This window comes from Corvus moneduloides, chromosome 2 (genome assembly GCF_009650955.1).
Source record: "Corvus moneduloides isolate bCorMon1 chromosome 2, bCorMon1.pri, whole genome shotgun sequence".
Lineage (NCBI taxonomy): Eukaryota > Metazoa > Chordata > Aves > Passeriformes > Corvidae > Corvus > Corvus moneduloides.
In genome coordinates, this window is record NC_045477.1 from 38,552,935 (window position 1) to 38,571,802 (window position 18,868).

Consider the following 18,868-nt stretch of genomic DNA (forward strand, 5'->3'; position numbering starts at 1 on the left):
ATTTCCTAACTTCAGACTTATAAACTAAAGCCTTGGTGAATGAATAAAATAAGTAATTCATGCTAATGTGACTCTGATGCACTTTAGGAATTTTAAGATTTATACTGTGCTTATCATGTCTTCACTCTACTTTTTTTTCTGGCTTTAGTTTCTCTGATTTACTTGACTGTTAAAGTGGCCTGATAGCTTTCCATAAGGTATCGATTTCCATTGTGTCAAAACTGGAGTAACCCGCAGTAATGATATTGGGAGTTTGTTCTGGCTTTATTTATTTCAGAGTGAGCTTGCAGCCCAGAAAGCCAGTTGTATCCTGGGCTGCATAAAAAGAAATATGGCCAACAGATTGAGGGAGGTTGTTGTCCCCCTCTCTTCTGCTCTGGTGAGGCCTCGCCTGCAGTGCTGTGTCCAGCTCTGGGGTCCCCAGTACAAGAAAGACTTGGGCCTGTTGGAACGAGTCAAGAGGAGGCCACAAAGATCAGAGGGGATGGATCATCTCTCATGTGGAGACAGGCTGAGAGAAAGGACAAGGGTTTTAAACTGAAAGAGTGCAGACTTAGACTGTATCTGAGGAACAATTTATTATTTTTTTCAGTGAGGGTGGAGAGACATTGGAACAGGTTGCCCAGAGAAGCTGTGGACCCCCTATTCCTGGAAGTGTTCAAGGCCAGACTGGATAGGGCTTAGAGCAAGCCAGTCTAATGGAAGGTCTCCCTGTTTATCACAGGGGAGTTGGACTAGATGATCTTTTAAGGTCACTTTCAACCCAAACCATTCTATGGTTTTATGATTCAGTTTGGCTGTGTTGGCTCTGCACCTGCGTTTTTGTTTCTTCAGTATTTTCTACTTCAATCATGAATCTAAATTCTTAGCAAACTTGAGTTGATTCTGTTTCTCAGATTTTAGCAACTAACAACAACTAACGCAACTCTGCATTGTTTTTCCTGCTACTTTTCTGCTCCCTTCACTGGATTCTCCTACCAGAGACGTAGTGTTATAATTCAGAATTTCCAGTCACCACACCTATTATATAATTATGTTGGATTGCATAAATTGGATATCATTATTTTCATTTAGAAGTGATAGTACCACCTGAGTCCATCAAATGAATAAATGTATTACTTATTTTTAATGTTATGTTGTCTTTAATTTATGTTTTCTTTTACACATGAGAACAGATTTGGAAAACAGTTCTGTAAATAGGCAGTGAATGCTTTGGCTGTTTAATAATTAACACTTTTAATCATTTGGGAAAGTAGCTAGAAATAAAAGCTGGTTTATCATTTACACAAATTACAGAAAAGCATCATCTTAGCATGATTATTGAGAAGATAAACATCACACAATGAAAAAGAGTGTGACATTTTATGTATAAGTAGTAAGGTATCTTTAGCAAGGCAGAACTATCCTCAAAAATATAGTAGATCTCTCTTTTCTTTATAAGATTTGCTGCAGTATTTTTTAATTAATTATTTTTTTTGTCCCATGCTAAAAATGATTTGGTTTATGTTACATGTTGCTAAGATTTTTACTGAAATTGAACCTTCTGAAATTGAAACTTCAGGCCATTTTTCATAAATATTTTTATTTTGGAGTTTTTAATTATCCTACAGATCATTTTCACGGGCAAATGCAACCTGTTTTCTCTTATTTTTTTAAAGAATCTGACATTTTCTAACCTACAAGCTTTTCTCTTTAAACCTGGTTATATTTCTTGCCCAAAGTCTCCTTTGTAGTTACCACTCAGACCACTTAACCTCTCTTTAAGTTTCTTGATTGCTTCTTTTTCTATCTTTATGAAAGAAGTTTGGATTTCTAGCTCTTAAGAATATACATCATTTTCCCAATCCATGTCTCTAAACATTTTGTTCTCTCTCAGTCATCTTATTTATTTTTCTAAAGGTTCCAGCACTGATGCTGTTTGCATTTTATTTTCCAGTCCCCACTCCTCTCCTTTGACCAAACCATAGTTCTTTGGGAAATATCCACCTAGTTCACCTTGACTGAAAAAGAAAACTGCTAAATGGTTATGTTAAGGGGCCTGCCTTGATTCTCTATGTGATAAACAAAAGTCTGCCTGTCAGAACAATTCCTAGCACCTATGCTAGACAGTAGGCTTGTCCCACTCTGCTCCTCTTTTACCACATTTCCTTATTGAGTTTCTTTCCTGAACTACCTACAGTGCTGCAGTGTCTGCAGTGGAATGGCTTTAATGTCCCCAATCCTCAGATACCCAAATTCATATCTAAAATATAGACCTTCTGTGACAATACTACTCTTTGCCTTATCTCCTTTGATTCCCTTCTTTGGGTTCTTGTTCTCACTTGGAAGTTATACCACCTTTCTAAACTGTATAATCTTACGAGTTACAATTTCACTTTGCACGAGTTGTGTTACCATTTACCAATAGCGTTGTATCTCTCTCTACAGACGTGTTCTTAAAATCCCTCCCAAGATTTGTTCCTTCCTAATCTTGATAGAAATTTTAAGGATCACTTTCTCTAGCAATCAGAATGCTGGGCTATTCAGAACAAATTTCTTTTCTGTGGTCCTGTGTGCTTTTTACCCTTGGTACTGCTAAAACTAGCTGTTTAATGAGCAGTATTCCCTCTGAATTGATTGCTGAATGCAGTAAAACCTATATTTTTCTTGTATTAGGGAAATAATTCCTGGTATGTAACCTGAAACTCCTGGGCCACACTGTTGCATTCATTCAAATGTGCAACATTTTGTCATAATTAAATAGCAAAAACTTTTGGGGTTATCTTTATTACTTTGATCCTTCTTTTTCTTTTTTTTTTTTTATTAATGTCTAGTAGTTATTCTCACTTTGAAAGTGATGGAAATCTCTCAGCAAAAGAACAAGGATCCATACCATTGCTCTAATGGCTTTGCAACTAATTTCCTCATTTAGACATTTAAAAGCTACAGCTGAGCTACCCCAGGCTCCCTTTAGAATCAACAGAAAGAAATGGACACTCCCAGAATACAATTCATGTCAGTGTATGAGAAGAATTTAAGATAGCTGAAATGACTCAGCATTTACAGGCAGATTTTTCTGATGCAGAGTATCTCAGGTTTGTATGTCTAACTTTCAGAAATCTAAACTTAGCTGGATTCTACCCCAGAACTCCCAAAAATACCTCTTTTTTTTTTTTTTTTTTTTTTTTTAACATGTACGACACACAAATAGAACAACTTGGACCTTTTAAAGCAAATATCTGGCATTAAATGGAAGGATTTTTGGCTTTTAGTCTAATTTCCAATCATGATAACATCCAGACTATAATTTGCCTTTAATATCCTACTGTCATTAAATATCTAATTCTCAAACTAAATTTTCTTATTTTGGCCTCTCTGTTCCATTTTAGACTGATTTACTGAATTGTTGGATCCTGTATTTCCTAGCCTTTTCAGCATAAACATTCTAATACCTGTCTTATCTGAATTTGCTCTTCCCAGGCAGTTCACATATGCCATAATATATTCAAGAGCAAAACTGTTATTTGAGAAAGGATATCTTTCTTCCAAGGTCAGTGAGTTCCATGTTGTTTGAGCCTGGATGCTCTGACTTATTTTAAATATTTTGTTTTAACTGCGTTCTCTGGCAAAGTCAATTTCAAATATAGGCAGCTTCACTGCAAGACGTTTGATTTGGTTTTGAAGGTGATAGCTTTGTATGCCCATGTTACAGAATTGCTATTCAGACATTCCAAGTTGCTCAAATCTATGCCTGGGCCTCTCCATATCAAGAAACTTTCTAGTCCTGGACAATCTGTCTTATCATGTTTTCAATTAGTTTTTGCTGTCCCATATTATGATTCTCAAGTTCATCTTAAACATGTCTAGGACATTTCCAGACTATTTTTAAACTTTTTTCTGTTCTGTATCTTTTCTGGACTTCTTTGGCCATGTTTCTTATCTGCACAGACCTCAATTGCTCACTCAGTGTTGACTCAATAGGATTCCATTCCATTTCCAAACAGTAGTTCACTTTGAGCTGTTAACAAAAATATGAGATTTTATGGATTTTGTTTGGGTGTACAAAGATCTTTATGTGAGAGTCAGATTTTTTAAAGTCATATATCCTTAAATTTAAAGGAACTAAACAACAAGAGACATGATCAGTGTTTATAGTTGTAAGCTTCTTTTCTACACAGTATTCTTCCCAAAGTTCTTTCACTCAACCTTCCTCAAGACCATATTTTTAGTGTTTCCTTTGTCAATATCCTTGGGTTTGCATTTTTTTTCCCAAAACCAAATGTACATATTCCTATCAAACAATATCAGTTTCCTTTATCCAATCTGTTAACAGGCACTAGACAGACCCTTTGTTTGTGCAGTGTAGTGAACGTGAAAACTGGCTGGTTTTCTGAAGAGGCTGGTCCTTTTCCTGGTACCTTCTCTGCCTCCGACTCCTTTCTGGGTGAGGCCAGTAGGCAGTGTCTGTTGTCTATTTAGTGTCTAATTCTGAGATCCAGTGGTACCAGAAGAGTGCAATCATCACACACATAACATTTCAACAATTTTCATATAAGGAAGAAACACGCAAGTTTAATGTGCATTAATGGTTATCTTTCATTCTGACTAGTGAAGCACCCTTTAAAAATGTCAACACAAGATGGCAGTAAACAAGTATAGAACATCCCATATGAACACTGTAGAGGAAATGACTCTGTGGGTGACAGTGTCATGCAGAGCTGTAGCAGAATCAAGTATCTGTCAAATGAAACCATTTGAACAGTTAGTTAACATTTATGTGAGAGCTTAGTCTTGTTCGTCTGAGATAATTTTATTAATTGATTTTAACTTTATTAATTGATTTTTTGTTACATTGATTAAACATTTAGAATGCTAAAGCTGCAATTAGTGATTCTAGTTTAAAGAAAACTTTGGCCATGTGGTCATCTTTGATAGACTCTACATGTTGTATTTTCGTTTTCAGTTCTCAAAGTTGACACATAGTTATGAAAAGCTACAGTCACATCTGTTAAAACAAAAAAAGCTCGAAAGTAGAGAAAAATGTGAGGAAAACCTGGAAACATCATCTGACCCAAGGAATTTGTATGTGAAACTGGAGGTAAGAATACTTTGTTGCTATATTTTAATTTTAATATGCCTCTATAACTAATTTTTTATTTAAAATTGTAAGCTTTAGTTTGCTCATAATTCTACAAAAATTATATAATTGTCTTGCTTTGGCAAGAACACTTGTTAGTTTAAATATTAATTAATACCAATTTTTTATGTAAGTGTAACTGTGAATAAATTTTACTGTTTTCCTAATGAATAGATGAATACTGGATAACACCATCTCTTGAGGCATGAGAGCTTGTACATATGCAGGATACTGTCACATAACACCTACCATTAATTCAAGTTTTATAGACCTCAGGACAACCTTGACCACATTGGGCTACATAGAAAGAAGGATTTAGGATTGGAAAACTGCTTGTTACACATACGTCTTGTCAGCACCTGTGTGCCTGAGGCAATCCATGACTTTCACCTCAGTGCCTGATTTCCCTCGGCAATGCATGAGGAAGGATTAGGCACTTAAAAATACATTGTACAGAATCCAGCATACTGACTGGGGGACTAGATAATAGATGCTGAGGACAGGATTCAATCATATTCCTTATCTCTTTGGACACAGGCTGGATTTTAGTGGACTTATTCTTGGATACAAGGAGACACTGATTTTTGTTCATAATTCCCAGCCTTGCCTTCTCAGAGGTTACTTTATGATCTGCAGAATAATCAAATATTTATTGGACCAACAGGAAAGCTAGGCAAGACAGAAAACTGGCATGTAGAGAGTACACCTGCAAGTGGTGTCTTCTTTCCAAATGCTCCTCTGGCTGCATTCACTGGGGCAGAAACTGATATCCAGTATTATTTCTTAGAACTGAGCAATATAATCTCTAGGTATGCTAGTTTTTGCTGATTCTTTTTTACCTGTCCAATAAATTTCCTGATACCCTGAGCTAAGTGAAACAGCTTCAAAAGGAAGAATTCTGGAGCCTGTTGTAAAATAACATTTGTTGTTAGGTAGAAGACTAACATGGGAAGATTATGCTTCAGATTCTGTCTTAAAAGATTTTTACACTGAGTCCTCCACTTATGGGAAGAACAGTCAAACCAGTAATCTGATTAAGCATAGGAGGATCACAAAATTCATATTTTGTCTGTCCGTCTTTGTGAAGAGCATAATAAAGTAGTGTGTGCTCCAAGTGCTTACTGGACTGGGAGCAAAAGCAAGGAGAGTGGTACCAGTTGATATGGGAGCTGCTTGCCCAGCTGCTAAGCATTGGGAAGACTTACATGTTTATCATGTAGATTTATGATGGAGATGATTTGGGCTTTGAGAACTTTGCAATCAAGAAATTCAGCTCTAGTAGATTTTAGGTAATTTCCTACTTTAACCCAAATTAAGCAGGGTCTTAAGATCTGTATTTTGGACTTGCCTTTTATGTTATTCTGTAAGATACAGGACTAACTTCTGCGACCTCCAGGTGCCTGTATCTACGTAGAGATCCTAGACACATCCCAACTCTACAGTTGGGATGTTGGCTGTCTCTTCCACATGGAAGTTCTCACCATCAGAAAAGCTACAATGCTTTGGACTGTAGCATAGCTGCCAACATCAGCTACTACAAGAATAGATGGGTTGTACATCTATCACTGGCTAAATTTATCACTACTGTCAGCTAATTTGAGAATAACCTTACTCAAGATTAAAATGTGAAAATAATGTAGGAAAGACAATGCTATAATTTGATTAATTATGCAGTATGAAAAATGAGTGCTTGGAATATATTCAGCAAATTTGAGTATTCAGGAAATAATTACTGTGGTGAAAATCTACTAAGCTCAGCAGTGCTTTAGTAAAGCCTTGAACCTGCAGTCCTCATTAAGTAGTCTGAAATTTCATTTGTATCATGTTTTATAAAATAAGAAGGTGTTTATTGTTTTAAATGCCAAAGCAGACATTAGGAAAGCTATCAAAGAAGATTTGTATTAATCTATGCTGAGAAATATTCTGTTTTGTTTCAGTAGCAAAAAAACACCTTATTTTTTTAGATTTGGGGAATATGCCAGTTTAGCTTAATTATAAAACATCATCTGTCTTTTTGGAACACCATTTCCATTAGTTTAAAGCAGTATACTGTTATTTTGCTGAATTTTCAGACTAAAAGAGCAACAGCTCTAGTAACTGAAGTTCTGCTTATTTTGTAGGATATTGCCTTTAAAATGTATTTGTGAACATATAAGGTCTGGCATGAGTTAAAAGCAAATTCAAATACACTATAAATATGAATGTAAGTGCAAATACAAAAACAGTACTAGATAATTCTAATATAATGAATTTCTTAAACAGTTTTTTGTTTCAACTAGGTAAATTCAGAACCTGAAGCAGCAATTTTAAAGAGAGCAAGAAGTGAAATTTATTCAATGTAGCTGCTGTCCCATTTAAAAAAAAAGGCAAAAAGCAAGAACTTTGTGTCTGAATATTAAGGGTTTGATTCCCTGCTGATAACCCTGCTCAATGCTAATACAACTTTAAAGTCACAGGAACTGCCATCCAATAAAATTTGTGTATTATAGTAGTAACTCTAATATCTTATTTTATAGTTTTTATTCAATTATTATGTTTACCACTCATTTTTCTCAGATGAATAGCCCTTAAGACTGGACTTTTTCTGGTGGGGATGACTGGTTTATAGAATTGTTCTTCTTTTTTAACTTCGTTCCAAAATTATGAAAAGGTTATGTATTAATTAAAAAACTAGGTTTTTCTCATAATGACACGTTATAAAATTCTTTAGATTGAGGAAGACAGATATTTTCCCTATGCTTACTAGCTTTGTTTTGCCGTCTTTCAGGAATTTAAGGCAAAATCAAGAGAATGGGAGAAGAATGGGACAACCTGTGAAAATAACTCTGTTTATGTAGATGTGCAACCAAAATTATTGCCCGAGAAATGTAATTTATTTCAGGTAAAATTCCTACCTTCCTGCTCTAGGAAGAAAACAAACTCTTAGCTCAGCTAGAGGTTCCTCTAACTTAATTTAAAAAAACTAAGCTCACAGTGAATCTTATAATGCATGTCTATATTGGTAGTGAATATATGGTAATGCAGAACCATACTGGAAGATCTAATGATACATACAGTTATTTTAATTTTTCTCATGAAAATGAGAAAATGAATAAGTATCATAATGAAAATTTTAACATTTCTGTTAAAAAAACCCCAAACAATTACAAAAAGCAGTGAATGTTCCTTTTAACTTTTTAAGCATATTATAGAGATACTTTTATCTTCCATGCTATTTACAAATATGAAATTAATTGTGACAAGTTATTAAAAAGTATCTTACCAAGTAAGTAGTGCATTCCATTAAGGTGTTGACTCAAATAAAAAGTTCCTTCAAATCTGATAGCCTTCATTTTTTTAAGATCATAAATATACACTAGTATCATTTATGCAGAAAAATGAATTTTCATATGCTACTCCAGAATCACTGTTGGAGTTGTTTGTTGGATCACTTAGCCCTTTTTTATCATATTTTTCATCTTTCTAGTTACCATGCAGTTCCTAATAATAAAGTTCATATTTATGATTATTTTTTAATTGCCAATTTGCTTATTGCGGTTTTTATATAGACTATTGATATTGCGTATTTTTATTTTATTAATTCCTTCCAATCCAGAAAAAAATTTATTTAATGATGTCTTGATGACCTATCCTTCTCTAAAAAAACCCCCCAGAAACTAACTTACAAATTGACTGGGACACAAGACAGCTTGAAAATTAAGTAAGGGGAAGCCAATTATGTTGCTCACTGGTAATTCCCTTTTCCACTGTTACTAAGCTCATTGGATCTTAATCTAGTGAAACACTTTCTTAACAATTCCTGTGAGACTCTTTACACATATCCAGAGTTCCCAAGGATGACAGTTAAGTTTTGGGTTTAGCTGCTGAGAGCATTATATTCCAGCAGTTGAGCTTCCATACAAATGTATTAAGAAAGCAAGTCTTTGGCTAGAAAAAACTACTGACTGATGCATGCTGATTGTACAGTTAGACAAGTCAAAATAGAGTACTCAGGATGATCATTCACATTTTTCTGTTGAAGCTTTCATTGCCATCAGTGAACTTGCTTTGAAGACAGTTTCCTTCACAACTGCAACATAACACCAACTAGTTTTTCTAAATACAAGTCTGACGGACTGTTACCCTTAGCTGTTTCAAAAGCATTAATTGTTCCTGTATCTTTGCCTCAAATTCCTCTTTTGTTAGGTCTTTGATTTCCAGTTGGAGTCTTGCACTGTATTTTTCACAGGATGCATTGACACTTTGGTATATCAGAGTCCATAACTTGGATGTCAAAGAGACCTTAATTTTTTATCTATAGAAATGAAACTTAACCTGCAAATTTTTTTGGCTTTTTATTTGATATGCAGCCAGTGGTCCATTCTACCTACGTTCTCAGCCAACACAAATTACGGGGACATAGTCAATAACATCAAAAGCTATCTAAAGCATGACTTTCTGCAGTCCTTGTCAGTGAAATATGGTATTTGTAACCCTATTTATTTTTACTATGTATTTGCTTGCCCAACTTGATCTCTGCACATGATATATAGTTTCCGGGTCATATTTTGTTGTCATTTTTCAACTAATTCTCAGTCTTCTGAAAGACTGGTACTGCTTGTTAATCTCCCAGTAGAGGGATTCATGTGGCTAGTTTTTTAAACAGCAAAAACAGTTGCCATAGTAATTATGCTTCTTCACAGTGCCTCTGGATTCAGAAATACTGGCAATACCAATTTTCTGAAGTTTTGTTTTTAGGATTTTAATTAGTACAAGAAGCTGCATGGAGTGTAGGACTCTGCCAAATGTACAAATGATTCTTCCCCAAGTTTAAGGATAACGACCTCAAAGAAGTACAGTTCCTGTAGTAACTGAGCTGTTTGTACATGACCTATGTAATGGTAGTCCTCTAGTCAAAGGTTAATATCTATCCTGAGGCACACACACACACACAACTCCTACTGAGTTCAATGAATCAAAGAGGAACATTTCTCTCAAATTATTTCTCACAGGTAACTGCTTTGAGTAGGTCATCATAATCACCTTTTTCACATTTGAGGCTCATTAACATTAAGTACTAGGAAAATACACAGCACAGGAGGAAAAAATCCTTGAAAAACTTCTGTGCCCTTGAAGGTTCCTGAAACATTTTTTTTTACTGAGGGCAAGTAATTCAAACTGTTTGAACTGTGCCATCTTTTCTAAGCAAATCCAGGTGAAGACAGGAATAGCCTTATGATTTCAGCAGTAATGACTTGGTCCTAGCAATTTACATATAATTATTCAGTTTAATTAAAAATATTTTCTTGTTTTATAGAAGCAGACCCAGAATTATCAATTCCAAATACACAGTAAGAAACAAAACCAAGAAGACCTAATTACCTATGCCCAGCCCAGAAGTGAAAATGATGATTTGACTATTGAAAAGCTAAAGGCAATTGTGAATGAAATAGCAAGAAACAAGAATAAACTGGAAGAGGAAAATATGAAACTCCATGAGGATCTAAAAATGTACCAAAATCAGTGCCAGGTAGTAATAGTTTTTTATGATGACTTTGGAATTAACATTGGAAAATCAAGATGAGATGCCTACATAAATGTATATTAGGTGTATTCTGTATGGGAACACAGAATAATCTGGAAACAGTATGGGGGGGTTTTTTTAGTAAAACAGAAATAAGTTTGATTTGTAGAAGTATATTTTTCTATTGTCTATGTATCTAGGGTTTTATAATTCTCCTATATCCATAGCATCTACAGGAACTTCCCCTACTTTTGTTCCTTGTATATAAATGACTTCTGTGAAATCTCTTTATCTGATTTACACTTTGTTGTTCATTGTGCCATATAGCTGGTAAATAAGTATATACAAACATGTATGGTATACTTTGTTCATTTTGAAAGGAGATTTTGCAGTCAATTTTTAAGAATTTTTAAGATTCTGGCCATGTAAAGAACCATCAAGTTTTATCTTTTCCCTAGTTCACTGTTTTTTGTCATAGCACTGGTCTATGAAGACAGCCATTTGCTCCTCTTCTTTTGGTCGTGATATATGGGTTCTACAGGACTGAGATAATACGAGATCTTTACAGCCATTTTTATTAGCTGCTTGAAACATATTAGGAATGAGATTCTCGTTGCTATTTTTTTCTGGTAACATGCACCAGTTATGCTTTTGCTTATTTATTTAAGCACTTCTAGGTTCAGTAATATATTGAATTGCCCATAGTAACTTCAAGTCTTTTTGGAGAAAGATTTGTTTCTGTTTATAGACAGTCTTTCAGAGTGCTAGCAGCATATGCAATATATTTTATAGGAATTAGCATATGTGTGGCAGAGGTTAATTCAGATTGTGTTGTCAGGTGTCATCAGAACAGCCAAGTTTATACATGCCATTTTCACATTAGTTCTCTGAGTCTTTTCCCGGTTTACAAGTTATCAGTGTGCAAGCAAAACCTCTGTTTTGGGGCCTGTTAAAAAGGCTACCATCAAAAGCAGTGGGACTAGAATATGCAGTGGAACAAATCATGGCAGTTGGAGCAAGTGGATAGATGCTGTATGATGGAGAGAGTAGATGTCACTGTGCTGTAGCCTTTAAGAAAATCTTCAAGCCGGAGGAATTTTGGAATCATGTATTCAAGAGAATACAGGAGCTGTAGGAAGCTTGAAGACACTTCAAGTAGAAGTGGAGCTAGATGTACATAACAGTGTCATCTATAGGGCAGAAAGTTGCAGAGTAACTGTGTTGGTGGTGTGGAATGCTGCTATGTTAGCTAGAAAAGCTGCATTTGGAAATAGCTTCATAAGGGAAGCACTGATGTAATGTCAATGTATGGTGAAAAGGGGTAGCTCAGGGAAAATATTTTTTTAGGAACGTCTGTATGAGAAAGAAGAAAGTACATGGCCTGTTGTCAGCCAGAAAAAGTAGGCAGGTTTGTGTGAAGGAGAGTTAGGTGGAGGATGGGAACAGTTGGACATGATATGGATAAAGGAGGAAGAAGTAGATGGGAATCTTGGTGTGGAGAACTCTGATGGCAATGAAAGCAAATTGTTCTTCATATATTCCTCTATGCCTATGACCATTTCATGTGTGCTTCTAAGTATTTCTCTTATACTATTAACTAGCAAGTAATAAAGTGAAATGTATGGAAGAGCAGTTTGTTGGCTGTACAGAAAACACAAAGTTTAAAAAATCTAAATGGACACTGCAGTCTATTTCTCTACCTTATGAATTATCTGACAAACTTACCTGCAGCCATAACATGAGAGACAACCTGAAAACATCACACAAGGGGCTTGGTTCTTGAAAAGTCAAGATTAGATCAGCTACTGAACACTAATATACATAAAAATACACCATCTAATTGTATTTAAAAGGTTGAACAGTGTATTGGGTTTGTGTTGGGAAGGTTTTGGTAATGGGGGCACTCCAGGGACAGCTTCTCTGAGAAGCTGCTGGAAGCTTCCCCCATGTCTGATAGAGCCAATGCCAGCCAGTTCCAAGAGGAGCCCACTGCTGGGCATGGCTGAGCCCAATAGGAGTGATGGTGGAACCTTAGGGTTAATGTATTTAAGAGGAGGGGGAAAAATACCCCTGTGCACTGGGGAGAGAATTGTGAGAATATGTGACAGGAACAGCCCTGCAGACCCAAGGTCAGTGCAGAAGGAGGGGCAGGAGGTGCTCCAGGTGCCAGAGCAGAGATTCCCCTGCAGCCCCTGGTGCAGCCCATGGTGAGGCAGCTGTGCCCCTGCAGCCCGTGGAGGTGCAGGGTGGAGCAGAGATCCAGCTGCAGCCCATGGAGGGACCCACACCAGAGCAGGGGGATGCCTGAAGGAAGCTGTGGGAAGCCGGTGCTGGAGCAAGCTCATGGCAGGACCCGCGGCCCTGTGGAGAGAGGAGCTCATACTGGAGCAGGACTTGCGACCCCACTGGGGACCCGCACTGGAGCAACCTGTTCCTGAAGGACTGCACCCCATGAAGGGACCCACGCTGGAAGAGTTAATGAAGAACGTCAGCCTATGGGAAGGACTCACCATGAATAAGTTCATGGAGGACCATCTCCCATGGGAGGGACCCACACTGGAGCTGGGGAAGAGTGTGAGGAGCCCTCCCTGAGAAGGAAGGAACAGCAAAGACAAGGTGTGATGCACTGACCACAGCTGCCATTCCTCATGCCCCTGCACCACTGGAGGGGAGGAGGTAGGGAACTGACAAGTGAAGTTTAGCCTGGGAAGAAAGGAGGCATGAGGAGAAGGTGTTCTAAGATTTAGGTTTTTATTTCTCATTATCCTGCTCTGATTTGATTAGCAATAAATTAATTTCTCTGAGTCTGTTCTGCCCTCGGCAATAAATGGTGAGTGATCTCTCCCTGTCCTTATCTCGACCCGAGAGCATTTCTCTTGTTTCTCTGCCTTGTCCAGCTGGGAAGGGCAGTGACCGGGTGGCTGTGGTGGGCACCTGGCATCCAGTCAGGGCCAGCCCACAACAAACAGCTTTGAGTAGAATTAGAACAAGAGCTGATCAGGAAAATTTTGGGACTTTCTTATCATATCAAACATGGCAAGCTAGTAGAAGCAAAACTTTCACAGAAGGAAAGAAAAGATTTAATGATTTTTTTCAACTTGAAACAGACTCTTTATATGAGATATCTTCTAAACAAATCCTAAAGTTTTCTGCTTCAAAATTAATTTTCATTTTAACCAGATGCAATAGATATTTTCTAAAATAATAAGTGATGCATATCTGATTTGGTTTTTTTTTTAACTGATATGTGAAACTGTTAAACTCTTGACCTGAAGTTCTGTTTCAATGATTATTGCAGCTGCTGCTGTGGCTTCTGTTGTTCCTGCTACTATTGTAATTCACAAGAAAATACAATTTATGTAAATATGGGTGATGACTGCAGTCTGTTGCAGAAAATATGACTTCTGCCACACAATTGTGCAGAATTCATTAAATCAGAGGGGTAACCATCTCCTAAATTCATATGTTATAAAATAATAGTGGCTATTTCTTGAATGTTGGAGTCATGAAGATGAGAATAAGCAAGTCTTACCAACAACTTTAACAGTTCATTAAGCTTTATTTCACTTGAATATACCCAGAGTTGCATTTTGGTGTTTAAAAAAGCTCTCTTGGCCTCAGTGTAACAAAGGATAAGATGAATGAGTCCATATATGCAGCCCCTAAAAAAAATCCCCAAAAAACACAAAAGCACTTCATACCTGTCTTCAGCAACCCTTTCAGCCAGAGGAAAACCACAGGCTTCTTGGAAGGAAGGTCATTCTCATAGGAGGCTCTAAGGGAAATAAACCTTTGAAGTTCTTCCTTGCAGTGTCGTTTCTGGAATCCAGCTCTCTTTTGAAATTTTAAAGGCTTTATTTTTGCTCTTAAAGATGGAAGCTATATTCAAATAAAATGAAGAAATTATGAAAAATGCTAATGTTTTTAGTGTAATAGTTGTAAAGGTAAAAGATCAATATCCTTGGAAAAATCTTTTTTTTTAATCTGAAACATGCTTTTGGATCTTAGGTGAGAAGCCATAAATATTCTCTGGATACTACTCTTGCAAGAACTGATTATTATTGTTACTTTTGTTATTTGTGGGTTATACTTCCAATTTCTTATATTTAGTATGTTTTCAGTATATTTTTCATTCAGTGAAATTCTGATTATTTTGGAATTCATGTTTATTCATGCCAAATGTAGTATTTGTCTTCAGGTTGTCTAACACTCTACCAATCAGAAATTAAAGATAAAACTGAAATAAAGTTTGTCAAGTCCTAAGAAAAATATTTTTTTGATTGTTTGAAAATTTTGTGATGTTCATTTAAATAAGCAATTAACTCCATGCAGATGGAACTAGTTTTGAAGAAGATTTATACAGCCTTGTTCTTTCTAAAGTTTATAAATTTGGAAATGCTGTTAGGAAAACAGAAAATGGAAGCCACTTATGGCACCAATTCCAGCATGTGGAACATGTTCCAGGACGCAGAACCTGCTAAAACAAGCAAGCTATATATTTTAGATGCATTTAGTACAATAAAGAACTTCTGAATTATGTTTCCTGTGATAATTTCAGAGGCAGATGCATTGGAACATTGCAAGGGCTAAAGAATATTCAGAATCTGATTTTTAGATGAGAGGAACTGACATGGAAGGAATATCTTTTTCAGAAATGAAAATCATGTATGTACAGGTATTGAATCTGATGTGTTAAACCCCAGCATTTTAGGCTGTCTAATTGTATTTAACTGTTTGTGCATTTGCTTGTTTCTTTAGAACATGGAGGCAGACGTCTCAGAAATGAGAAATGAGCTGCAGTCAAGGGATAGTCTCTGGAGAAGGATACATCTGGAATGCCAACAGTTGCATAAAGAATTATTGAAAATCAAGGAGTATAAAGATATGCAGGAAATTCAAATAAAGTATGTATGGTGAAGACATATTTTAATTAACAAATACTTCTGAGCTAATAACATTTTTCTTACTTTTTTTGAAAATTTACTCTCTTTGAAAAGATACTCTGGATTCAAATGTCAGCTTCTAAATTTTGGACTAGATAATTTCATTGAAAATTATATCGGACAATTTCAGGCAATAGATGCAGGCTCTGTTAAAAGGTTTTAATGATGCCTAGATTTTTACAAATGAACACATTTCAGATATTTCTGCCTGTATCTTTACAGTGTTTCATTTTCTCAGCATTCAAACACTTTGGACATAATGCAGTCAAGGTTCTCCCTAACCTCCTTTGAATAAAATCGTGATGGTTTTATGGCTTATCTTATCTGCTGTAGCCATTTCAAATTATATGAAATACCAATCTATAAGAGCTTTCAGGATTCTTTCTGCACATAGTTGTATTGTCCTTAATTTCTAGACAACTCCCAAAATCCAGCCTGGTTTAGGCCAAATGTTGGTTATGTTTGGGGGTATTTTTTCATCTGCAAGCAGGTGTTCTACAATTTTACACCATGGAGAGTATACTGCAAGGTAAAGAGTATTAAATGTTCTGGTTGTTTCATGTTTTGTTTATTTCTTACTTAAAGGCATCGATCATCTTGTGTTCAGCTTACTGAGCAACTAGAAAATAAAAACACTGAGTTATTGCTATTTGCAGAAAGTCAAGAACACCAAGAAGAAGAGCTGAAAAAGGTATTTAATATAATTTCCAGATCTTAACTGCAGTATAGGATTTCTAGGAGAGAGTACTGACCATGGGTATACAGTACTGTATGCATATACAGTAGAGAGCAGGAGGACGCATTGTAGGTTGAGGAGAGCTTGAAGATTTTTAGATGAAAAGGATTTCGTATATGGTTGCATTTAGTTGTGTAGCTGCAAAATTGACATTCTGATTGTGTGCACTAACTACCTACTTCATTGAAATAATGGAAGAGACCGTGCCTACGCATTGCTGTGATTCAGCAAATACCATGCAACCAAGAAAGCCTCTCAAGCTATGAGTAATTAATAGCCTGTTGAGCTAAGTTGTAATTTGTAGGTGGTCTTAGAGGTAGGCTATGCAAATAGATCAACTAATACAAGTCACAGTGGCAGGTACTCACACAAGGCTAAGCTTAAACAGGTACCTGCTGCACAGTGTAGGGCAGAGCTCTCTCGTTTGATCTATGCATCACATTGCATAGCACATTTCAAAAGTGCTGTGAGCAAGCAGCAGTGGCATGGCACTGTGGAATGGTGAATGGCTTGGCAGGCTGAAATACTTTGCAAGTAGAGGATGCTCAGAACTCCTCTTACAGGCATGTTGTGGTTTTGCCAAGTAGCAATGTAAGCAGAAATCACAGAATTGATAGGGTTGGAAAGGTCCAGTCCCCCTGCCAAGGCAGGCTCACCCAGAGCAGGTTACAGAAATGCTTGCAAGTGGGTTTTGAATGTGTCTATTTGGATGCATCTGGCTTAGGTCCATCGATTTTGGGATGACAGTCATGATGTAGCTCTTAGCTTTTTTGCATCTACATCTATTTTTTTACAATCCTAATATTTCTCTGCTGTTCAATAAATAAAAATGAAATGCAATCTGTTCCTCGTTGTGTGTAGTATTGCAAAAAGTTGTTAAAATGGGTTCAAAGGTTGTTATGCTGGTTTTTGTAGTTTTGTTTCTTACACAAAAAAAAAATCTGTCAGTACTAAATTGTTGATTTTAGTAGAAAGATTATGAAAACAATTTTTGAGTTGATACTTCAGAGGACTCTACACAGGAGTTTAAGTTTGACCTTAAATTTTACATGTAGTGGTAGGAAAAATTCTCATAAGATGATTTGCCAGATATACCCTTTATTTCTAACATAGTTTCATATTAAAGAGCCTCTAGATTGATTTATTTATATTGCACCTAAGTTAATTTAGGCTTCATCAAACTTATTTTAAATCTAACTTAACTTAGGTACAGTATAAATAAATCATACTTAAATTTATTGAAAGGATATTTCCTTGGATATTCTTTACCATAAATTCCAGTTCTATACATGATTTTTATGACTTTCTTTTAAAAGGTTAATTGAAGTGCATTGTACTTGGTTCATTTCTAATATTAAACAGGCAAATGAAAGTACAAGAGAAGTGATGAAAAAATATGTAAAAATAAACAAAGCTCTGTGCACTGACGTCCAAAGACATTTTATTTTACAATCTCAGAATCTCTGATTCAGTTAGAAGAGTTGGTGTCTTGGAAGCAACAACAGAGAAAGAAGCAAGTGATGCAATCATATTTACTGCACAGAATTTTTTCTTTTTGAAATGTATTTGCTACAGATAAGAAACCATGTTTATCGAGAGGAGCAGTCCCATTGCTCTGAGCAGGAAAGAATGAAGACAGAAATCTCTGACCTGACAGAGGAGCTTCATCATAAGGAGATCACTATAGCAACTATCATGGGGAAAGCTAGTCTTCTGGAAAGACAGTTAAAAATGGAGTTAGAGACAAAACACAAATTGTTAACAGAACAACAGGTATGCAAGTAGGCAAAAGCAGCCCACATCATTTTACTCCACACTATTGATAATGACATTCACTATCTGTGGAAAAAAAGACATTCTATTTCTTGCTGTAGTTTTTATCAGCGGTGCTGTAATATCTGTGAAGTATTACAAAAGCAGCCAAATTGATACTGGAACAAGAAATCACCAGTAAATGTCAACTGTACATCTAAATTGAAATTCATTCTGACCATCACATCTCGTTACCATTTTAACATGCAAAAGATCTTGAAAACTTCTGGTTTGTGGTTATTATATATGCTTTAAGTTTCTAATTTTTCAATGTTTTCTAAAGCTTTTTGAAGAATGTTACAAATCTGCGTAGAAAATTCTAGTAATTATATAGCTGGAAACTGTAAGATTCCAGTGAGGATTTTTATGGCAAATTTTTGTTTTAAGAACAAATATATCATCTTTGTTACTTAGTTTGTAAACCAAAAGAACCATTATATTTAGACTTTTCTGGGTAGCTCTGCATTTTCTGAGAGGGTCACTACATGTGGAAAATTGTGATTGAAGTAATACTTTACTTTTGACAATAGTGAAGTTAGTCTTAGGGGGAAATGAGAGATATCTCCTGCTGTGTGACACTCTCTACCAGATATTTCCATATCACTAAAAGAGTAGATATCATTTCAAAATATCATGAACAGGATTTCATCCAGTTTCAGAGGCCTGTAAAATCTGTCCCTCTTTGTATGTAGCAACTGCATGTGAACTTCCTGTTTTCCTAAGTCATTACTTCTTTCAAAAAGATAAATAAATCCAGA

At 36.0% G+C, this 18,868-nt stretch overlaps 1 protein-coding gene across 1 annotated transcript in view; it reads left to right on the forward strand.

Annotated features, from left to right (window-relative positions):
• DEUP1 (deuterosome assembly protein 1) overlaps positions 1–18,868 on the forward strand; it is a 43,236-nt gene that overhangs the window by 6,778 nt on the left and 17,590 nt on the right. The window contains exons 5-10 of the mRNA XM_032099152.1: positions 4,943–5,077; positions 7,884–7,997; positions 10,413–10,625; positions 15,378–15,523; positions 16,148–16,253; positions 17,874–18,071. Of these exons, the coding sequence (XP_031955043.1) occupies positions 4,943–5,077; positions 7,884–7,997; positions 10,413–10,625; positions 15,378–15,523; positions 16,148–16,253; positions 17,874–18,071 (912 nt within the window). The remainder of the gene's footprint in view (positions 1–4,942; positions 5,078–7,883; positions 7,998–10,412; positions 10,626–15,377; positions 15,524–16,147; positions 16,254–17,873; positions 18,072–18,868) is intronic.